The 24,865-nt window shown below is 46.4% G+C and overlaps 1 protein-coding gene across 2 annotated transcripts in view; it reads right to left on the minus strand.

Annotated features, from left to right (window-relative positions):
- GRM7 (glutamate metabotropic receptor 7) overlaps nt 1-21,570 on the minus strand; it is a 527,701-nt gene extending 506,131 nt beyond the window's left edge. The window contains exon 1 of one of the 2 annotated variants that reach the window (XM_090021043.1): nt 20,890-21,570. In XM_090021043.1, coding sequence (XP_089877169.1) covers nt 20,890-21,426 — 537 coding nt within the window. In that variant the 5' untranslated portion in view covers nt 21,427-21,570. The remainder of the gene's footprint in view (nt 1-20,889) is intronic. The other variant, XM_090021044.1, reaches the window with a different exon arrangement.
- Between the last annotated feature and the right edge of the window lie 3,295 nt (nt 21,571-24,865).

The following is a 24,865-nucleotide window of genomic DNA, read 5'->3' on the forward strand; positions in this document are numbered from 1 at the left end:
TGGTCTACAGAACAATATTTTACTGCTACCAGGTGTGCGCTCTGACTGCCACGTAAACATAAATCATTAGCTTGAACAGAAGTTCTGTGTCTGAGGATCTTGCTATAACTATACTTGGCAGTCACACTGGGAATCAATGAAAGCTCTGACCACGGAACAACTGCAGGTTTAAAGTAACTGAATAGTAGTAAAGAAAAAAAAAATATTCAACCTAAGTGTCACACCATGCTCACAAAAGCATGTGCAAGCATGTCTTATTTCAAAGGTAACATTTGTCATGCCACTGAATATGGCAACCCAACAGACTTCTTTAATAAGCAATTTCTATTCCGTTGTGCTCACTAACACATGATTTTCTAAAAGAAAATGGTAACTACCCCAAGTAGAAACTTTTACCAGACGGTATCACCTCTGTTTTCATTCATACTTTGAGGTGACTATTTTCTTTTGCAATATCAAAGGACTCCTCTTAAGAAAATGGGTATATAGTTCCTTTATGTAACATGAACAATTTTATACTGTAACAAAATTATACCTAACACAACCTAAATGACTGTATTTATGGTGCCACTCATTGCTTTATGGACCTAATGTCCTTCAGAGTGTACCTTATAAAAAAAAAAACACCACTTTATTTTTGATAGCTACTGTTGGATTGCCACATAAAAATCTACCAACAAGCTCATAGCACCTTGCCCACATGAACTACTTCAGTGTTCACAATATTCATGGGGTTGAAGACATTATATCCTCACCCCTCAGAAAATGGAGACATGGACAGGTGAAGTTATTTTCCATTTAGTTTTCTGATTTAGCAGGTAAACATGAAATAGAATCAGGCCCTGGGGAATAGCCTGTCATGATGCTGAAGAGCAAATGCAAGTCACTGAATCTGAAGACAGTGTTAAAGGGACAGTGGCTATTTAAAAATCATGTTTACTCAACAATTCTTATTTCTTATGGTGTTATCACCACCTTAGGAGGATTATTTTCAATAGCACACATGGGCATTTGCTACTCAACTGCCATTTTACTTGGGCATCAAAATGCGCTATGTGCCTCTGAAAAGTCTCCCAATATATTATTAAATGTGAACACACTTTAAATATATAAATTTTCCCTGCTACTGCTAATGCTCTCACAAGTTTACCTGCATTTTCTTGTGACTGATCAATGAACGAGACTGCATCTAAACAAACACAACTTTGTATCTCATAGTGAAAATCAAACACTACAATATGGGCAATAATAAAATTAAACCAAGAAAAATGTTTTAGGCTCTTAGATCAGGTCCATGGAGTTGTGACAATTTACCTAAGTAGTGAGCTTGCTCCCTAATGCACCTGTTTAAAAAGAAAAAAATCAGCTATTCCCATGATCCCACAAGTATGATTCATTTGTCATTTAACACTGCCATCAGTGTAGAAGTTGATCTTGAGAAAAGTTTCGCTGCGGGGGGAGGGGAAAGAATAGAATCCACATGGATGTCTTGACGGAGGGAATTGCATTTCGTAAGAGGTGATATAAGGTAGGGCTGCACGAAATTTCATTGGCTGTTTTGTTTCAATGGCTTTGACTCATTTCGAGCTCGAAACAGGGAAATCAAAACAAAGGACTTTGAAACAGCCTTGAAAAGAGGCCAGTCAAAGCATTTCGAAAGTTTCAAAACAGTGTCGAAACAGCACTGTTGTTTCGATGAAACAAAATGGAACAGCAGTTTCAAATCGAAACAAAATTCGAAATGGAACACTGTTCCATCAAAACACCGAAACACAAGTCGAAACGGAACAGTACCATTTCGCACAACCCTAATGTACAGTATAAGGATGGTTAGGATCCAAGGCTCAAACTTGTTCTATTGATTTCCTTTTTTGTAATGGCAATTAATTACTGGGGTATGAGACACTTTTGGGATGAAAGGTAGTAACACCACCATTTATTCAAGGATTGAACAATATTTTAGTAACCTTCCACAAGTTATTCTGCCCATCCTAAGAACCCATGATCTTTTTTTTCCCCTTCTTAAGTTGGAGGGTATCCCTTCTTACACTTGTATTTTCTGCATTTAAACAGAGGCTGACAATTATTCTAGTTTAGAAGTAGTAAAGGAAGGTTTATGAATAGGAATTTCTGATCATTTGATAAAGGCTTATTGTACCAAGGTTAAACTTTAATACTTCTGAGATCTGAACTGAAAAACAGTGGATGTGTTAGGCTGAAGTCCTCCCCCCTACTGTCTAGCTTTCCCTCTGTTCCTTTAAATATGTATGGCATATATTCTCAGGGGCTAGGGACAGACATTACACACAAACCAGTTTAAAGGATCAGAAACTGGTTTAAACCCATAACAGAACAGATGCTCTGTGTACATAAACCAGTTTGAAAATGACTGAAATCGGTTTGCAATAAAACCTGGTTGACTGTAGTATCAGACTTAACTGATTTGAGTCAAACCAATTTATGCCATCTCTGTCCCAGATCCCTTGCTGGTTTTAGGTTAAACCCAACTCCCCCTGCATCCTGGCATGCTCTCTGAGCTGGGTGGGGCTCTCTGCTCCACAGCAGAGCTGACCCTTCCTCTCTGCTCCCTGGCTGGAGCTCAACAAAGACTTTTCCAAGCCAATTTTAGTACTCATATATGGGATCCCAGTTGACAACTAAACCACACAGGATCTCCTTTGAAGTCACAGCAGTCGGTTCAAATGTTATTAATAGCAGGGCTTGAACTTCCATAGATGTTAGGGTCGAAAGGGAGCTCAATAGATCTTCAAGTCCGACCCCCTGCATAGGCAGGGGAGAGCGCTGGGTTCAGATGACCCCAGCCAGATGCCCATCCAACCTCCTCTTGAAGACCTCCAGGGTAGGGGAGAGACCAGCTCCCTTGGGAGCACATTCCACATTTTGGCCACTCTCACTGTGAAGAAGTTCTTCCCAATGTCTAGTCTAAATCTGCTCTCTGTTAGCTTATGGCCATTATTTCTTGTGACCCCCCGGGGTGCCTTGGTGAGCAGAGCCTCACCAATTCCCTTCTGCACCCCCATGATGAATTTATAGGCAGCCACAAGGTTGCCTCTCAACCTTCTCTTGTGGAGGCTGTAGAGGCCCAGGTGCCCTAGTCTCTCCTCACAGGGCTTGGCCTGCAAGCCCTTAACCATATGAGTGGCCCTTCTCTGGACCCTCTCCAGGTTATCCACATCTCTCTTGAAGTGTAGCACCCAAAACTGCATGCAGTACTCAAACTGCGGTCTGACCAGCGCCTGATAGAGGGGAAGCATCACCTCCTTGGTTCTCTGTGTCATGCATCTGCTGATGCATGATAAAGCGCAGTTCGCTTTGCTGATGACTTCGTCACACTGACAATTCATGTTCATCTTGGAGTCCACTAGGACTCCAAGATCCCTTTCTGCTTCCGTGCTACGGAGCAGGTCATTTCCTAGGCAGTAGGCGTGCTGGACATTTTTCCTCCCTAGGTGCAGCACTTTGCATTTCTCCTTGTTAAATTGCATTCTATTGTTCTCTGCCCATTTGTCCAACCTGCCTATAGTTCTTCCCTGCCCTCCAGTGTGTCCACTTCTCCCCACAGTTTTGTATCATCCGCAAACTTGGACAGAATACACTTCACTCCCTCGTCCAAGTCACTGATGAAGACATTGAAGAGTATCGGTCCAAAGACCAAGCCCTGCGGGACCCCACTCCCCATGCCCTTCCAGGTCGATACTGTCCCATCCACTACCACTCTCTGGGTACAACCCTCTAGCCAGTTTGCCACCCACCGGACTGTGTAATCATCCAAGTCACAGCCTCTTAAACTTGTTCAGCAGTATGGGGTGGGATACCATATCGAAGGCCTTCCTGAAGTCTAAGTAAACAAAGTCAACCCCTACTCCTGTGTCCAGGTGTTTTGTAACCTGGTCATAAAAAGAGACTAGTCAGGCATGATACACCTGCTACGAACCTGTGCTGATTTCCCCTCAGCATAATTTTTCCCACTGGGCTCTCACATATATTAATTAGCCCTAATAATCTTTTCAAAGACATTGTCAAGGATGGAGGTGAGACTGACTAGCCTATAGTTGTCTGGATCCTCCTTCCTCCCCTTCTTGAAAATTGGGACCACATTGGCCCTTTTCCGGTCCTTCAGAACCTGGCCCGTGCGCCACAAGTGCTCAAATATTCTTGTCAGTGGCTGTGCAATGACATCAGCCAGTGCCTTCAGTACCCTCAGATGGAGCTTATCCGGGCCTGCCAACTTAAATGCATCCAGTCCTTCCAAGTGACTCTGCAACATCTCAGGGTCAACATTTGGTAGTCTGGCGTCCTGCTGTTGCCCCTCTACAATCCCATTGTGAGACCTGTCTTGCCCCTTGTTTAGGAACACTGAGGCAAAGAACTCATTGAGGAGTTCAGCCTTATGTGTCCCCCCCCCCCCAGTCTGTCACCAATTGCTTTAGCCCATTCATTAGTGGTCCTCTTCCACCCTGGGCCTTCCTTTTACTCCCTATATGGCTGAAAAACAGTTTTTTTGTTATCCTTAACTTGGGATCCCATTCTCAGCTCCATGGTAGCTTTGGCCTTTCTAACTGCCTCCCTACAACTTTGAGCTGAGGAGGTATACTCCTCTTTAGTAATCTCTCCCCATTTCCACTGCTTATATACCCCCTTTTCGCCCTTAGGCTGCTCTGGATTTCTCTGGTCAGCCAAGGAAGCCTCTTTGCCCCTTTCCCCCTTATCGGGATCATCTCCCTCTGTGCCCGAAGTATCGTTTCCTTAAGGCACAGCCACCCTTCCTCAGCTCCCATCTCACCAAATCTCTTACTCTGCAGTACATCATTGACTAAATGCCTGAGTTTGCTGAAGTCAGCCTTCCTAAAGTCTAGAGTACGGTGGAGGAAACGGCACGGGAGGTACCCCAATCCATCCCCGAGCAAACTGAGGACCAGATCAGCTACCGGAGGAAGAAGAGACGGATCATCGTAGCGGGCAACTCCCTACTTAGAGGAGCAGAAAGAAACATCTGCCACCCAGATCCCGTGGTGCGTGAGGTATGTTGCCTGCCAGGGGCCAAGATCCAGGATGTCACAACAAGGATTCCTGACCTGATCCAGCATCTGCCCCCCCCAGAAGTTTCCTGCCCTGCCGTTGTTTCACATGAGGGCAGGGAAGACAAAGAAAAACAAAATATCCCGCTGTATGTGTAATGCTCTTTGGTTCTTTTTAACAATGGTCTGATGCCATTTCTTTTGATTTGCAATGGGCCTACCCATCACAGCTTTAGGCCCGCACCCTCTCTCTCTTATCCAAGCAGCTCTCCCATTGTCTGAGTATTTTTGGTATACTTAGAATTCTAATAGCCAAGGGCCCAATCCCACCAACATTTACATTCCTCCTGTGCCACTTATAAGCTGCAATACATTTTCAAAAGACATTATAGAAGAGTTTCCATTGTGTGCCAAAATATCAAGCATGCAATTATGAAGCTGAGCTTAATGACACTGAAAAAGCTTCTCCATTCCAATAAATAAATAATTAACATTATTAAAATATTCATGAAATAATTGTTTTATTAGACAACACTTTACATATTAACTCACAAAAATATCTTCTGGAACCAAATGAGATGTGCAGTCTTGAGAGCACAGATCTGTAAGGCACTAGGGTGCATATTCTCACTGGAAAATAGGCATCTAAACACTTTAAGAGATCCTAGACCCAAGTGCCTCACACACACAGTCCCTTCTCTTCTCATTAATTCATGCAGGGTATTTTTGACAATAGTTCTGGTCTAACTGAAAATGTTGCTTTGTTCTCTCCCTCCCTCTTCTCCTTCCCCCACCTCTGCCCCCCTCCCCTTCCAACCACAGTTCTCGAGAAGGTGGGTCAACTTCAGGATGGATACTTCTGATAAAGTGAGAGATATCTTAGAATAACTAACAGCCAAGGGGTTAAGGCGTTCACGTGGGGCACTGAGTAGTTTGTCTCAATCCCAAATTAGAATACAGAGTTGAATCCAAGTTCCCATGACCCAGGTGAGGACTTAACCTCTAGGCTATTGGTTATTTTGGGCTGGGTTCCACTTGCCCTCTTGCAAAAAAGAAAAAATGTAAAAAGATCTAGGTTTGTATTCCACTGCAGAACAAAAAATGCAGCATTTTTCATAAAACAGAAGACTTGCTATCCTTTGAGCCCAAGCTCTGGTAGTCTTAAAGAACTGGCCCTCAACATGTTTGATCAGTAATTGTGCTGAAACAGTGAAATCTCCATTATAATGCATCCTCCGATAGTCTGCTCTACAGAATAGATACAGGCAGGTAGAAAATCCTGTAACTCCTCTTGCAGTCAATTTTGCACTCCTTCTGCAGGCAAATATCCCATTATCTTCAGTGGCAAGCAGCTGTTTCTAACGCAACTTTTCAATGACAAGGTCATTTGAGTTTCCCCCTCCCTCCCCCCAAATCCAGAATAACTCATATTAGCCACTCAGAGAAATATGACCTTGATGTGACTCTCATAGAAATCTTGCCACTGACATCACAGACTTATGTATCAAGCCCATAGGACTTCAAGTGATCAGTAAGGGCAAAAATCACTTTGGAGAAGTTGCTCTGCACCTGCCATTATCATGCCTGTAATTCAGTCCTGTGGAAAATTCACTTTACTACATAAAGTCTAAAAATTCAGAAAATGAAAATTACCCACCAGCCAAGAGTCAATGTTCTGTGCTACCATACTATCCCAGTCTCTTGGTTGGAACAGAAGCCTTATAGCCCATCTGCATAGGTTTCTGGGGCCAGCAGATTTACAAATAAAAAGGATTAAAGTCCCTTCTCCAAATCCCACTACAGAATTACCTTCCACATAGACCTTATATAAACCACACTGAGAACCAGGTCTCTAAAGATCGCCTGGCAAACTGCCATCATAGTCTCTATGCAGAATGTAAGTGAAGGACAGGAGCAGAGCACCTATCCCAGGTGCTGACTGGAATGGAAAAAGAGGACAGGTGGAAATAGCAGCTGTCACTACTGTCAGCTCTACACTGGTGATAATGGTTGCCACTACCCTGCGAGTCACTGCCACCCAGGGTGCAAAACTGCTCAGCTATGCTTCTGAGCTGAGCTGACAGAATGAGTTGCACCAGTCCTTTACACACGGGTGAATTTCACTTGCTAGAATGCAGAGACTTTCACAAGAACAGTGTACCACATCATTCCTGTGTTTGGGGCTTTGGATTTATGCATACTTTCTTCACGCCCTCACAGGTCTCACAATGCCACCCCAGTGACAAGGATTCCAAAATTAGACTTTAGCATTTCCAAGACAGAATAGGACAGAATGCCAAATAACGTTTTTAAACCATGACAATGCTGTAGAATAAAAAGTGTTGGGTCAGTCCAATGGGCATATACTAGCCAAGCATACAGGCTACAAAGTGGCAGATGATTAAACCGAGCCAAATCCAGCTGTTAGAAACACCAATGGACTTCCTCCATGAAGCTGCTGGTGTAAATCCATGCAGGCCACTATTACCAACAGCAAAACTTGGACCACAGTCATTTACTCATTTTTCTGTACAACTACAGTTTAGGATTTTTGAGCCGCTAGATGGTGTTCGACCCACAACTGAAAAGGCAACAGTATTTTTGAAACTATAAAAGCACAAAAGAACTTAGAAATGATCCTTTCAGACATGGCTATAAACAAGACAACTCACTTTAAAAATGCTGTGATCCATTTCAGTTAGCACCAGTTGTCCAGTGATACTTTAAAACAACAATTAAGAATGCTGCAGACCAGTATTGTGTAAACCTGTTTAATTTTTGTTACCGTAGATATCCTAATAGCCTTTCAGTAATGAATGTCTCTTCCCCCTCCACCACTCTTTTTTAATGCTATCTGCATCAACTGTTCAGGGCAAAAAAGGAACGTTAGCAATACAGTGCAATAAGTACAGATGTCTCTGTACTTAATCTACCTTGTGATTTCTCAGATTTTATGGAAACTGAAAAATTGGGCATTGGCCCGTGAAATAGGGCACTGTCTCCAAAAATCAAAAGAAGAAAAAAAAAAAAACACTTACTAAAACAAAAATGCTGGCTTCCTAGCGAGAGCCAGTGGTCCTCATAGCCACTACAGCCTGATCTTGCAACCCCCCTGTGTGCCAGCTGCCAGCACGAAAGAGAGAAGCCAAGATGGCAGCCTGCCCTCACCACTGACTGGCCAAACAGCGGCAAGGAGTGGGACCACACAATGGTTAGCCCTCTTAGCCAATCAGCGGCAAGGGGTGGGACTGCATGACAAACAGCCCTCTCAGCCAATCAGCAGTGAGGGCTGGGCTCACATCAAAAAGGCTGCAAAATCAGCTTCACTTGCTGCAAGTATCCCCCAAAAATCCCTTTCACTTGCTGCAACTTGGGTAGATTCCTAGTGATAAGTAGTATAGAATGGCAAAAATATAACCCTCATTAGCTGTATGTCTAAGAACAGACTGTCAAAAAGCCCAAGGCCAAATCAATTCAGTCTTTGCAGGTTAGTCTAAGCTGTAGAGAGTAAACTGACTAGCAAGTGAACAGACATTTACTTTTTGCAACCACATGCATACAGTGACTCAGGCCAGATGCCAGGGCAGGGGGCGCTAGAGCACAGCTCTCTGGCACATAGCCAGCATGGGCTGTGTGTTTGCTTCCTCTTCCTGCTGCCCCAATGTCTCTGGGATTTGCAGCCCAGAATCTCAGTAGGAGGACTCTGCAGGGTTGTTCATCACTTCATCTTCCTGCTTCCAGGTGCCTCTGCAATTTATAGTCCACAGTTGCAGCCAACAGTAAGTTTCAGTAAGTTTAGCAGGGCACAACAGCTCTCTACTCAGGGGAAGGCAGGGTTTAATCCCCCCTCCCTGGCCCCAGACTGCAACCAGGGTTTGACTGGGAGAGCAGTCCCTGCCTTCCCCCCCCCCCCTCACCCCACCCTCTTCTGTGATTTACTTTGAACCAGGAAGGGGTCTGAGACAGAAGTTTCATAAACTGGTCTGACCCAAATCAGTTAAGTCTGACACTACATTCAACCTGGTTTACCTTAAACCAGTTTCAGCCATTTTGAAACTGGGTTAAGTGCACTGAACATCTGTTCTGTTACAGGTTTAAACCAGTTTCTGATCACTTAAACAGATTTATGTGCAACTTCTGTCCCTAGCCTATATGTTTAAGCTGTTTGCCATTAGCTCCCCTTTCAATCTATGCAGTTTTCCCTAGGTATCAGTCCTCCTGAACTTCTTGTATTTTGAATCTGAAGCCTGACACAATATCTACTGTGAAAGATTACAACCTCAGGAAATAGAAAGCCAATTAGCCAGCAGTTGACTTTCAAATGTAGATACTGTATTGACTCGAATGGCTTCCTGATGGTCATGACTTGTTTAAATAAACTAGAAAGGAGCTGTTTTAGTGACATTATAAAAATCTACCCAACTTCATCAAAAGGTGATTTGCCCTGCTTTTAGAAAGAACTTCGCAGCCCATGCTGAACTGCAGGCGACCTTAGCTAGATTAGTATTAGTATCCAAGCTGGTTTAAAACTAGTTCAGAGATCTCTACATTATACCATACCAATCCTAAGACTCAGTTTAGGAGGGGGAAAAACACTACTTTTTTCAATAGTGTTACAGTTCTGTCCCATTAAAATTAATTTGTTTTACTAGTCTTAGCTAAAAGAAACCAACCTGAACATAGCAAGGTGAAAATATTTTAAATCTAGAAACCAAGTGTACCTTTGTGTAGTTATCTAGATAGTTTTTATATACTAAATAAGCATTAAGAAACACTCAGACATTACAAACTTAGTGATGGTTTTGCAATGGGTGGCATACTTCTGAACCAATACTGTATCTATATGCCAACTTTATAGTTTCACCAATTGGTTCAGTACTGAATAACTGCTAGAGGGTGGTGGCAGGTGGCACAGTAGGACTGCATATTCCAGCTTTCAGACCAGATGCAAAACTGGATTCTATCTGTGAAAATGAAACACCTGAACACCTTTTAATACTGTAGCAAAACCCCCAGTTTTTCTTTTATTTATTTTAAAATGCATTCCCTCCCCTTCCCCAACCATTTCTGACTTTTTCTCTCCCTCTCTAACCTCTATAGATAAGTATAAGTAAGCTAAGATGTAGGATAAGCTTTAAACATTTTTATTTTGGTAGCAAGTATTCAGTTTTGGATATCCACTGTTTTATATTGTATTATTATCATTTTTGTATTGATTTTTATTGTTTCATATGGAAATTAAATGGTTTAGGCCTCCATTTGTAAATGAACCAGTCATGTCAAGTTTCCATTTTATATGTCAAGTCTCCATCTTGTGTCCTCTGCCCAGGCCATCCCCTGTGTGGCACCTGTATGAGACACGTATCCCTCCCATGTAAATTGGTTTCTTGATGAATGAGAGTGATTGGGAATGATTGAAATACAATGGTAGCAGGCGTCTACTGAATGACCTGTAATGACTGGGCCATCACCTTGCATTGATTCATCCAGGAACCACGGACCTCACCCAGAAACAGAGACAAGACCAACATTTGAAAGATAAAAGACCCTGCAAAACCAGCAACTCTCACCATTACAGACACCCAAAACTGCACATCCCTACATGGAACACACATGCTTAGTACGCCAGGGGCTGGCCCTTGCCTGGGCATGCCTCCTGTCACTAGGGTCACACGAGGTCTGCCCCTATAAAAAGGGGCAATGAAGACAGACACAGTGGGACACCCTCTCCATCTGGACCAGCACCATGCCACACCACCTATCCACCCAGAGGCCCTGCCAGCGACCCCCCTCTGGACAACACCTACTGGACAAGGACCCCTTTCCAGCCTGGATAGGTAGATATTACCTGCATACCTCCTCCTACAATTTGGACTCATTCTCTCTCTCTCTCCTCGTGGACTTCAGCCCCTGCACCAAGCCTCTCTAACCCCTGCTGCCATTTTGTGTGCGTGTGTGTGTGTGGATGCAAGGAAACCAATTTAACATTGTGTCACCATCTCCCCTGTTCAATAAAACAACTGTCATTTGCAACCCCGAGTTGGGTCATGTTTTACTGAATCCCAGTCCCTTCCTTATCTTAAATTCCAGCCTTATTCTCTCTCTCTCAGCTCTAGCCCCCACCCCCCTCCACTAGTTTCCCAGTCTCCTCTCAATTCCTACTGCCTTTTCCCTGTGACTTTGTTGCCTTTCTCTGCTTTCCTGCTGCTTTTCCTGTGATTTTCTGCTGTTCATCTCTCTGTTTTCAAGCTTCTCCCTCACCTTCTGTAATCTTCACCCAACCCCCACCACTTCCCAGCTCCTCTAAGCTGTACTGCAGTTTTCTCCAGCTTCCAGCACCTACTGCCACTCCCTGCAACTTCTCTAGCTGTTCCAGAACCATCCCCTGGCTCCCCACACCCAGAGCCCCTCTTTAACACCCATACTTTCCTTTAGTCCCATTTTCCCTCTCCCCATCTACCTTTTCAGCTCCCCCATAGCTCTGGCTCCAGTCCCAGCCTCTGTGCCAGCATGGTCCCCTGTTCTGTAGGCTTTGGGTTGCTTTTAATCAATTAAGATCAATTAACCTAAAGTTACCCCCGAGCCTCAGTTCAGCTTAGGCCCCTCTAGTCTACTGGTTCTAATCCCAGTCCCGGTGACTTTAATTTCCAGCAACTTTCACTCCCTACACTTCTACTTTCTTACCTTAACCTTTCCCCAGGTATCCCAAATACACCAAGCACATACATACATACATATCACAATACCCAACTTAGGAACACACTTGTGTGTATGCATAGGTGGGTGGTATGTGTGTAAATTAGTAAATACACACACACACACACACACACACATACACATAGATCTATCAGTGTGGGGGGGTATATGAATTAGTAATCCACATATGTGTATTGAATATGCAGGTGTTGGTAAATGATTCTGTCTAAATTTGGTGTGTGTGGCATGTATGGGCTTAAACTGGTGATTGGTGTGCATAAACCTAAACTAGTTATTTTGAATGTGTGTGTATCTGAGTTACTTGTGTGTGTGTGTGCGTGCGCGCAAGTGCATGATATACGAATTAGTGATCCGTGTCTAATTTCTGGGGTATATAGTGCATGTGCTTGAACTGGTGACAAGTATGCATATGTGCTTAGGCTGGCCTGGATGTGTATGTGCCTGAGCTGGTAGAGTGCGTGTGTATGCACCCGAATGATTTGTGTGTTTGTATATGTGCAGTTGTGTCACGCCCTCCTGTCTAACAGCACAATAATCAGATCCTAAGAGTTGGCCTGATCCCACAGGGATTAACAATACAAAAGGCAAGTGAGCACTCCTCTTCCTCATCACTTCTGGGGGATTTTTTAGGCTAAGGTGACAGTGCGCTAGAAAAAAAAAGGATGCATTAATAGATTTTCCAGAGACTCAAATAGGATAGAATAGAATTGCACTTGGGTGCCTAATAGATGGAGTGGCCTTTGGACTTCTGCCTGAGGTGACGCACATCATAGTCCCAGGAGAGATACTGAAAAGGAACTCTAAGTTAGGATCACATTTTCCCCCTCTTACTTCTCCATTACCAGGCAGAAGCAAGTTGTGAAGTCCTTTGACAAGTTGAAGCTTATTTCCCACTTTGTGCTTGCCCAATCTCTGTTGATACAATGCAGTAATGTTTTTAAGAACAATAAATATCAGCGTGATAACTGACATTTTCTATACATTTCCAGGTTCTCTGTCATTAGCTCCCAGAATCATTAGTCACTTAGCCAGCAGCTGACTTTGGGATTTAGCTACCATACTGATAAAAACAATCTTCCCCACAATATTTTCAATGGACTACAGTGAAGACATTTAGATAGATTCTGAAATCTATCCTAATTCATCAGATCATATGTCTACACAGCAGCAATTGCAGCAAAGTAAAGAAATACTACAGATCGTGTTGTCGATAGGAGACATGAAGGTACAGCTGTGCTTCTTGTCCATTCCAACCCTGCTATTGAGGTCAGGGGGTGCAATGCTCGCAGTCCCCACCCTTCCTCGCAAACCTGGAATCCAAATCTCCATTTATACAGATCGAAGAGAGATTCCCACTCATTCCTCAGATTTAACTCTAAATTGGTTATGTTTGTGCTACCCTTGAACGGGCCATTAAAACATATAGTATTTAATGCAGTATGTTATTCTAGCATGGTACCAAGGTTCTCTTATCATGGTACTATAGTACAATTTTACCACCGTACTTTATATGGTATTATATATTCTTATTTATTTCACTTAAATGAAAAATAGAACAATAGATGATCACAAAAACAAACAAACAAACAAAACCCCAAGAGAAAGGCAAGGTCAAATTTTGAAAACGACAAGGGTCTCTTTTTTTTAAAATGCTTAAAAAGTTTATTTCAAAATTCTCCAAAGTAAGGATTTTAGTCACAAGGCTATTTCAGTCAGAAAGTCATCAACAACTGTTTGCCAAATATGTTAATGTAATACTAATTCTTTCTTTTTGGCGATCCAAAAATGACAGCAAAAAACGTATCAATGGTCCAAGTATACTTATATTCAAAGAAGTCAAGTCAAAGAATCTGGTAGCATTATGGCAGATACAGTCTGTTTAAAAAATAATTAATTAAGCATTCAATAAAATATATGATTCTAAAGGACTAACCTCTGAAGAGCTAAGGCATGGTCCCCCAATTTTATCATCCTATACCAAACAAGTTTCAGGAAACATTCCAGCCAAACACAAACATTGAAGATGCACATCTTCCAGCTTGTGCCAGACCACAAAATATTTACATGTGCACTGGCGTCTAAAAGGTCTAATAGTTATAAAGCACAACACACAAGAGACTTGACACCACACCCTTGTACAAGTTCTAATGTGCTCAACAGCCCCTAAGATGCAAAATAAAATAGGTCACGGCAGCACAGCCTCAGTGAACTCTGGCTGTGCCATCTGTGCAGAGATTCTGCATTATTTCACAATGACTCGGAACTACAGCAGTAATTCTGAGCCTATTGGTGAGTACAGTGGGGTCAAGGAAGAGGAACTTCTAACCCTAGCTTATTATTCTTGAAATTGCTGTCATTTTGAATCCAGCACAAGTTCTGCTATGCAGTCACCTTTTCTCTCTCTCTCATTCACAACAAAACATGTTCCCACTAAGCAGCTGTAAGCTACAGGTACAACTGTATGGAATAAGATGATGGCACCACAATAGGAAGCATTGCTTCACAAAGCTTAGATTTATAAGTTAGATTTGATGCTACATCTTGAAGTGTATAGCACAAGCTGAAGCCCAGGGGAAGCAAAAATACATCCTAGATTTGAAGCTGTTCTTGGGGTTAGGGTAGCCCTGGTACAATTTAGCGAGTCCTAAAACATTACACCTAATTTACAACCATTGTGTTTCATTAGAGCACCATAAGAAAAGAAAAGCTGCCCAAAATTTCCACAGATCTGTGGTCCCATCCTTAATATGCCCGGGTCTCCCAAACACCTAGGCCTTTGCTTGCAGTGGGCTTCTCCAGGGTAGCCTGTGGCAGGCTTCCATAGTTTCTGCACTAGGGGAATTTTAACTCAGCTAGAACCAGGGCTTCCAAAGCCACTTTGTGCTGTTCTAATACCTTCACCTGGCGGAAGGGGCCAAAGAAGAGATGAGGAGTTTTGAATGCAGTGTATTCAAAATACTGCATGACACTTCTCATTGATTTAATGCCGTGAGTAGGCCCACCAGATGGAAAGAGGCTAATCCACATGCTCTTAATCAAGCATTTTAGAAAGTCTTTCACAATTTACAGACATTGACATAATCATGCCCTATGTTCTAACACACTCAGGATTTTCACCAGTGCAACTCTATTGCTTTCAGTAGAATCAGTCTGGATTTACACCACAGTAATCAAGAGCAGAATCAGGCCCATGCTTTGGAGCACTTTAGCCATCGTTACTGGAAAAGTACGGACTCCAAAACAACTTAGTTTTCTCACAGAACTCTTTGTCAGGGTTCCCATTCCCCACACTATTGCTCTGGATACGGTGCTATTCAAATAGCTTTAATTACATGCTTCATATATTCCAATATTGTGATAAAATTCATCATATTCTATCCCTGGGACACCATGCATTGTCACTTATTAGGATTAATTTACATATTACTATAAATAGAAAGAATAGCATCTGATGATGATGATGCAACGCATTGTGTTGAATGGTTTTAATGCCTCTGGGCGAAACTGACTAAAGCACAAAATGCAGTGTGCAGTTAGTTTTACATTATTAGCACTGCGAGATTCAAAACTTGGTCAATATTTCTTACATAAGAAGCAACGTCTTAAAATGACCCTTCTACTTGCCATTCCAGACAGGTCACCTTCTTTCAAGTCAGAGGATAAATTAGGAATTATGCAAATTTATTTGCTGAATATACATTTTCACTGTGTAGCTGTGAGGTTCTAACATAAGCCATGGATGCCATCATTGATTAGCTGTTTCTTCTTATTTCCCCAACAAGTATCATCTTTTTTCCATGCCACCCTTCATGCATTGATCATCCTCACCAGGACAGAATAATAAAAGCTGCTATCTTCCTTCCAAATCTTTTCCTCAGGCTTGTTTCTACTGGAAGTCTTCAGAGCTCTTGCAGTGGAAAATAACCATAAGGTGGCTATAGCAATTGCTCAGTTCTTTGGCTTCAATAACAACAAAATAATCTTTTTCTCCTGATTATAACAGACAGTTAGTCTATGGCAAACACATTCATATTACTACTCCCAACCTCTCACCCATATGTTGACTTCTTCTGCTTGTAATTTGGTTTCTAAGACACTCCGAGAAAAGGACTGTCCTTTAGCATAGGCTTGTTGCACAACTGCCACAACAGAGTCCATGTTCAAATAATAATACAGTACAAATATGCTGATCACCTCAATTGCTTAGACAGCGGTAACTACAAAGAAACAGATGCAGGGCTTCAGCTGTGCAGTTTTGATTTCAGGGCCAATGTCTTCAGGCCAAAATTATGTTTGCCATAGGAAGCTTAATAAAAGAGGCCAAGATGCAAGAAAGCCCACCAGGAAAGAGAAGGCGGCACAATTCACTATAAATACAATTATAACATCTGAACTAAGTCCATTTCAAGGAGATGATCTATAAAACTCATCCCCCATGCAGGCCTTTCCTTTCCTCACCTGGCAGGACCTACAAATAACAAAAAAGGAGCCTGCTGCTATCGTGATTTCTGAAAAACCAGGAGCTGAACAGAGTCCTTCCCTTGTTGCGCATCATCCAGCCACACCCTGCCAAAAGCTTCAGCACCTCCAGCATTACATACATAGTAGTTGCCACTGTTTTTGGAGGAGGATATAATAGCTTAGATGTTTCTCTTTCCTACATGCTGACCAGACAGTTTTGACAGATCTTTGCATATATCACCCCATCAGTGTTTTCATTCAGAAGGGATACATAACACCATTCTAGTCATTAAGCCAGTGAGATGTGGATCAATAATTAAGTGAAGAAGAAAGGCCAGGAAAGAGAAAGAGAGAGAGAGAGAGAGAGAGAGACACACGGTCACATTTTAGAAGTTGTCGAGGGCCTGATCCGAACTGTGGGAGTTAGAAGAAATGATTTACATTGACTTCAATAGGCTCTGAATCAAATACTGTCTGCCCAATTACAGAAGGAACAACCATCAATATAGTTTTATTTCATTTCAAGGAAGAAAATAATCCAATAAATCAAAGCAACCTTCCCTCTCCCTGTTTCAGTTCTCTTCTTCAATAATCATATTAATACTTTTTTTGACTCCAGAATTCAATTTGGCCTTGAATTACTGTTGTGGCCTACTGAATTCCTAACATCAGTAGGTTATGGGTATGTTTACAAAAAGAGAAATATTTTCAAAGACATCCAAAGGATTTAGGACCAAAACAAACAAACAAACAAGCAAACCAAAAAAAAAAAAAAAAAAAACCCACACCACACACAACGCTGACTTCCATTTGCATTGCGCTTCTAAAACCCTTACTGGTTTTTAATATCACCTCTTAAATAAGAAGAATTGTACAGCCCTATCCAAAAGAGCCAATATTGACAAGAGAAAGAGGCCATTTAAGCAACAAAGAAAGAATAACTGTTTATTGACTACCTAAAGATAATACTCACTGAAGACAGAAAAGCTAAGGCAGTAATTTACTTTTTCATTTAAATATTTCTAAGTATAAGTCATGGTTTTAAGGCAATCCCAAAATTACTTTTACAATACATTAAAACACATGTTGATTTCCCCTTATTTCATAGTTCCTTTTACTAGGTATTTAAAATGGTTGAAATGTTTAGTAATTTCTTTTATTCAGTTATTGAATTTCATGGATTCAAACTCTAGAATAATGCAACTTGTATTTATTGTTACCTTACACTGTCAGAATTATTTTGTAATGCAACAGTAGCAGTCTAGCTTTGAAGTCTATGATGCATTTATAAACAGCTTCTAAGCTGATTCTATCTGATTTTTAAATGGGAGGTTTAATTTACAATATCCACATTATTTATTGACATTCCTTAACCAAATTTTGTCCTAAACTAAAAATCAATCCACCTGACATATTTAAACACTTCTCCATTTATGTTAACCAAAGCCATATCCAGTATACCTACTCAATTATTGTCCAAAATTTACTATATTTTTGATCATGTTACATTAAAGGCTACCTGCCCTAACAAAGAAGAGAGACCCTTTGCTCTTGGCACTGTATGTTCACACAGTAAGAGACAATCCCCGCACCCTAAACGTTTACAATCTTAATATGTTAAGAACGAAAAAGTGACAGAAAAGAAGCAATATTTCCTTCACTATACAGCTGGAGAATAGGAGACACAGGGATGCTTAGGGTAATATTTGCCAAGAGTATCTAAGGGCTTATTTACAACATGCTTCAAATAGCCCCAGAATAGCTATTCTGCACTAGTTCCTGTGGACACTTATTTCCCATTAAATGTACCTTCCTCATTCCACTTAGGAAACTATACAGCTAAACTCACATGGAGAAAGCCCACTCACTTTAAATCCACGTCCCACCTGACCACACACAAAAGCTATTGTCCCATTTTAAAAAATAACTGAAGCACCAGAGAACTTAAGTCATTCTTGTTTCCAACAAGCTTGAGGCTCTTTGGTGTCTAAATCACTTACACAAGGATTTAAATATCTCAAGTTAATCAGCCAGGGTTGAAAATGTCACCTTCAATTATTTGCCCAAGGTCACACAGGAAGTCGGCAGCAAATTCAGGAATTGTACTCAGCTATCCGGATCAAGTGCCCTCACCATAAATTCCATCCTTTCTTTCATAATCCTATTTTTGTGTGCGAGTAGCTCTTATAAGTAGCTGTGAGTAGCTCTGGTAAACTTACTGGAAATTTGGCCAATAAAATCATAGAAGGGTATGACCTTATGGGATGTAGGCTGTCTTCATTCACTGTGCCTATGCCCCCAGAGTGCAGAAAAACAACTCCATGTGCAACTCAAAGTCAGTGTAATGACCCAATTTTGACTGCTGCATGAATCTCACTATTCCCAGAAGAGCTTCTCTGTATCACAATGAGCCTATTCACCCAGCATGTTCTTTCTCAGGAGCTGATCTCCCTTTGACTTCAGTGGGAGCTGTGCTTAGAGAAGATCCATGCTATTCTCAGAAAAAAAATAACTCAAAATGCTTATACGTTGGTATAATTCAAGAATTGGGGGAGGGGGGTGGGGGGGGGAGTTTCCTTCTTTAAAGTTGCGTGAGGGAACTGCACAAGTCTAGTTGTCCAGTGCTGAATCCTTCCCTCATTTTTCACCACATGACAACCTCAAGTGGAGACATCACATCGTAACTGCATGGATGATTTGAAACTGGGAAGCAGAAAGTACAGCGTACCCATATTGATGCACCTGATGATGCACTTGTGGTACTCCAAACCTTTCCATCCGAGGCTAGCGTGCAGCACTGTTAACTGCACTGAGTGTACATCCTACCTCTTTATACATAGAAAAAGATGACTAATCGCAATATCCTCCTTCCAGGAGGAAAAGAACCATTAGCTCACTGGAGTCATTAATGATATATGCACATTTATATGGCCCTAAGACACCGGTGCAGTATGAGATTCAACTCTCTCCTAAGACACAGCTGGAGAAATGTAAACATTAACGAGTAGGGTTTGCAATAGCCTCAACAGATGGAAAGAGAGAATGTTGATCTGCATGATACTGAGGAAAAGCCAGCTTGTGCCTATAGCATTAAGAAAAAAAAAATGTTTAACACCAACCATCCATGTACAAAATATAACCCCATGTAATGCTGCCAGGGTCAGTAAAACCTATGGTGATATGCGAAGTATGTGCTGGCTGCAAAAGTTAAAGCTGCCTGGAGCACCTTTAATTTATACAAGTTTTTCACTAATTACATGCCCCCTTCCCATTATCACCAACTTGTTTATTGGGGCCAATTCTATGGCCTTTTTAAGATCTCTCTCTCTCTCTCTCTGCCAGCATATTCTAAAATGCAACACATTCAGAGAGCAAAAATAGTTATAACTGCATCGAATCTGCTGGCGGTAGGCAGAGCAACGCTGCAAAAACATTTAGGCAATTAAATCAAATACATAGTAATATTCAGCAGTTCTTGTTTTCTTCAGGATTTGGTAAAAAGGTGAATCTGAATTACCCAGTCATATGTGGAAAAAAAAGCTTAGAGATCTGAATATTTTCACTTACAAACTACCAACAACAGCTCATTTTCTGCAGTTATACTCCATTACATGAACAGCAACACAACCGAAGGCTTTACAGGTCTGGTTTCACTGCACGGAAAGTGCGCAACCCCCCCAAGATTTGCTTTTGAACGGGGTCTGGTTGATTCTGAACCGCTCAACTGTGAAAGTCTATAGCAAACGCTGCTCAACTCAGACTCCGCATTTATATACATCCCTCCCATGAAACCTCTCCCATTTCTAGCTGGGCTGCATTTCTAGTCGGAGAGCCGTAACTCAGTGAGCCCTCTTCAATAAGACAGATATATTTTCTACAGTTTATGCCAGGCACGTGCACACACCGAGGGCTACCCTGCCCGTGGGCAGCGTGTCCCACAAAACCTCTCCCACTTCTAGCTGGCATGCATTTCTACTTGGAGAGCCACTGCTCGGTGAGCCCTCTTCAATCAAGACGGCGATATTTTCTGCAATTTATGCCAGGCGCGTGCACACACCAAGGGCTGCCCTGCCCACGAGCAGCGCATCACCGCGGGTTTGACACAGGTATCGTTTTCAACGGTAAGGCTGTTGCACCTTCCCAGTGTCACAGCTGTAGCACTGTGCTAGGTTTAACAAGTGTTGCGAGCTGCCTTTCAGAGCCCAGGGGGAGAGACAGGTCATGGAATTAAAAAAAGAAAAAGAAATACGAAAAAGAAATCCTGCCTGGCAAATTCTCCTAGCGTGGTAGATTTCAGAGACATTAGGGCTGGAAGGGACCTCGGGAGATCATCGAGTCCAACCCCCAAGTGGGGGTGGAAAGGGAAATTCTCCTAATGTCCAAGGGTGGGGGAGGAAATCTCTTAGTGCCCAAAGGGGGTGGGGGGGCAGAGGAGTCCCGCGTGCACCCGAGGGTTGCTCCAGATGGAAGCCAGGAGCAACAGCGAGCACGGAGCTGGGAAAAGTGGCTCTGCCCCGGAGAGCGGCGCTCCCTTTACCCGTCGACTCGCCGCGAAACACCCGCCCGCACCGGGGAAGTGCACGGCGAGGTGCAAATCAAAGTTAAAAAAAAACAAAAACAAACCAAAAAAAAAAACCTAAAAACCACCCACCCCCCCGGCCCGGGGGGGCACCTGGAAGAGCCGCAGGATGTTGGCCACCATGATGGAGACGGAGCTGCCCGACGCCCCGATCACGCCGACCACCTTCTCGGGCTTGACGAAGACGGGCGGGTCGCCGTTGGTGCAGCGCACGTCGGACGTGTCCTTCTGGATGAGCGCCTGCACGAAGGTGAGCGACTGCTCCAGCGCGTAGGTGTCCCGCGAGCAGGTGTCCAGCACCCGCGCGCCCAGCGTCACGTTGGGCAGCAGCTCGGGGTCGGCGTTGATCTGGTCCAGCGCGTAGAGCATGGCCTCCAGGCGGTGCACGCCGTTCTCGCGCTTGATGTCCCCGCACGGCGCGCCGCTCGGGCCCTTGGCGTGCACCGGGAACAGCCCCCCCAGCGTGATGTCCCCCTCCAGGCGGATGGAGTGCGGGCCCCCGTGCGCCTCCTGCCCGCGCGCCGCCAGCACCAGCTCCAGCAGGCAGCACGGCCACTTCAGCCACGCCAGCAGCGGCACCAGCCCGCCCGGCGGCACCATGCTGCGGCCGCGCGTCCCGGGCTGCCTCATGCGAGGGGGAGGCGGAGGTGGCGGTGGGTGGCGGAGGCGGGGCGGCGAGGGGAGGTCCCGTCCGCGGCGGCGGCTGCTCCGCACTGGGGCAGCGCGCGGGGCCGGCGATGGCTTTAAACGGTCGTGCGGCTCCTCTCCGCCTCCCCCCCCCCCCCGCGCGTCCTGACGTCATAACGGCAGGCGGGGCGGCGGTTGGGCGGCGGCGGTTGGTGGGGTGGGGGGGGACAGGTGAGGCGCGAGCCCCGCGCTCCAGGGCCGCGCCCCGCTGCTGAGGCAGGAGCGCGCGCAGCCGGCGCCGGGTGCCTGCCAGAGCCGCCCTCACGACTCGGGGCTCACGTGGAGAGCGGTCGCTTTAGAGGACCGCCGGGTTTCTGCTCCTCCGTCCTGCAGATACACGAAACCGGGCAACTTTATGCCCTCTGCATCTCTCTTGAAGGAACCCGACGCCTGTGTGTCCTCTGTTTTAAAAATAGAGGACACAGAGGCATCTGGTTTCGTATCAGCAGGGGACGACTGGGCTGTCCTCAGTTGTAGCCACCCTGCTCACATCTCCTGTGCGAACCGTGCCAACATTGGCGATGTGCACCCCCCGCAAAAAGCGCTGCCAACCCTGTCGGTGGTCACTGCTCACCCCCTGCCTCGTTGCTGACACTGCTCCCCACTGCCAGCGGCATTTGCAGGCGGTCCCCGATTGCCGGTGACATCTGCGGGTGGTCACCACCCCAGTCTCCTCTGCCACCAACACCGCCTGCAGGAGCTCCCCACCCGCCACCTCCTGCGGATGGTGGCCACTCGTCACCCCCACGCCACCTCACTGCTGACACTGCCGGTGGCACCTGCGGGCAGTCCCCAAAAACGGCTGGCGGAGTCTGCAGATGGTCACCGACTGCCGGCCAGTGCTCGCCACACCTCTCCGCCTCACGGCCAACACCGCCGCAGCTGCCTGCAGGAGCTCCCCACTCACCGCCGCTGTGACCCTGACACCGCTATACCTGCCTACAGGAGCTCCCTGCTCGCTGCCATCATGCCCCCAACACCGCGATGGCTGCCTGCAAGAGCTCCCCACTCGCCACAGCCGTGCCCTCAACACAGCCACGGCTGCCTGCAGGAGCTTCCCACTCACTGCCGCTGTGACCCTGACACCGCTATACCTGCCTGCAGGAGCTCCCTGCTCGCTGCCATCATGCCCCCAACACCGCGATGGCTGCCTGCAAGAGCTCCCCACTCGCCACAGCCATGCCCTCAACACAGCCACGGCTGCCTGCAGGAGCTCCCCGCTCACTGCCACAATGCCCTCAACACAACCACGGCTGCCTGCAGGAGCTCCCCGCTCACCGCCACAATGCCCCCAACACCACCATGACTGCTTGCAGGAGCTTCCCATTTGCCACTGCCGTACCCCTCACACCACAGTGGCTGCCTGAAAGAGCTCCCCGCTCACCGCTACTGTGCCCCCAACACTGCCATGGCTGCCTGCAGGAGCTCCCTGCTTGCCACCTCCATGCCCCCCACACCACCAGAGCTGCCTGCAGGAGCTCCCTGCTCCCCACTGCCATGCCCCCAGCACTGCCACGGCTGCCTACAGGAGCTCCCCGCTCACCGCCACTGTGCCCCTGACACCTCCATGGCTACCTGCAAGAGCTCCCTGCTCGCCGCCACTGTGCCCCCCACACTGCCACCATGGCTGCCTGCAAGAGCTCCCCACTCACCACTGCCATGCCCTCAACACAGCCACAGCTGCCTGCAGGAGCTCCCCACTTGCCACTGCCATGCCCCCCCCACCGCCATGGCTGCCTGCAAGAGCTCCCCTCTTACCACCGCCATGCCCCCAACACCGCCACGGCTGCCTGCAGCAGCTCCCCACTCACCGCCGCCATGTCCCCAACACCGCCACAGCTGCCTGCAGGAGCTCCCTGCTTGCCACTGCCGTACCACTGACACCACCATGGCTGCCTACAGGAGCTCCCCACTCACCGCCAATGTGCCCCAAGTCTGCTGCGGTTGCCTGAAGGAGCTCCCCACTCACCACCGCCGTACCGCCAACACTGCCACAGCTGCCTGCAGGAGCTCCCCGCTCGCTGCCACTGTGCCCCCAACACTACCATGGCTGTCTACAGGAGCTCACCGCCGCCATGCCACAACACTGCTGCGGCTATCTGCAGGAGCTCCCTGCTCACCACCGTTGTGCCCCCAACACCGCCGCAGCTGCCTACATGTGCTCCCCGCTCACCACCACTGTGACCCCAACACTTCCATGGCTACCTGCAAGAGCTCCCTGCTCACCTCCACTGTGTCCCCAACACTGCCATGGCTGCCTACGCGAGCTCCCCGCTTGCCACCGCCATGCCCCCAACACTGCCACAGCTGCCTGCAGGAGCTCCCCACTCACCACTGCGGTACCCCCAACACCGGCATGGCTGCCTGCAGGAGCTCCCTGCTGACCATTGCCATGCCTCTCACACTGCCATGGCTGCCTGCAAGAGCTCCCCACTCAACACCGCCATGCACCCAACACCACCACGGCTGCCTACAGGAGCTCTCCGCTTACCGCCGCTCTGCCCCTGACACCTCCATGGCTACCTGCAAGAGCTCCCTGCTTGCCGCCACTGTGCCCCCAACCCTGCCATGGCTGCCTGCAGGAGCTCCCCACTTGCCACTGCCATACCACTGACACCGCCACGGCTGCCTGCAGGAGCTCCCTGCTCGCTACCGTCATGCCCCCAACACCGCCACAGTTGCCTGCAGCAGCTCCCCACTCACCGCCGCCATGTCCTCAACACCACCATGGCTGCCTGCAGGAGCTCCCCACTCACTGCCACTGTGCCCCCAACACCACCATGGCTGTCAACAGGAGTTCACCACCGCCATGCCACAACACTGCTGTGGCTGCCTGCAGGAGCTCCCCGCTCACCGCCACTGTGCCCCCAACACAGCCGCGGCTACCTACAGGAGTTCCCCGCTCACCACCACCGTTCCCCGACACTGCTGCAGCTACCTGCAGGAGCTCCCCACTCGCAGCCACTGTGCCCCCGACACCGCCATGGCTGCCTGCAGGACACCCCCCTGCTCGCCACCACCATGGCTGCCTGCAAGAACTCGCCACTCACCACCGCCATGCCCCCAACACCGCCACAGCTGCCTGCAGGAGCTCCCTGCGCACCGCCACTGTGCCCCCAACACCACCATGGCTGCCTACAGGAGCTCACCGCTGCCATGCCCCAACACTGCTGCAGCTGCCTGCAGGAGCTCCCTGCTCACCACCGCTGTGCCGCCAACATTGCTGCGGCTGCCTACAGGAGCTCCCCGCTCACCACTGCCGTGCCGCCAACACCGCCACGGCTGCCTGCAGGAGCTCCCTGCTCGCCACCGCTGTGCTGCCAACACCGCCGCAGCTGCCTTCAGGAGCTCCCCGCTTGCCACCGCCGCACCCCCAACACTG

The sequence above is a fragment of the Crocodylus siamensis genome, chromosome 11 (assembly GCF_052110815.1).
Source record: "Crocodylus siamensis isolate JL-2025a chromosome 11, ASM5211081v1, whole genome shotgun sequence".
Classification (NCBI taxonomy): domain Eukaryota; kingdom Metazoa; phylum Chordata; order Crocodylia; family Crocodylidae; genus Crocodylus; species Crocodylus siamensis.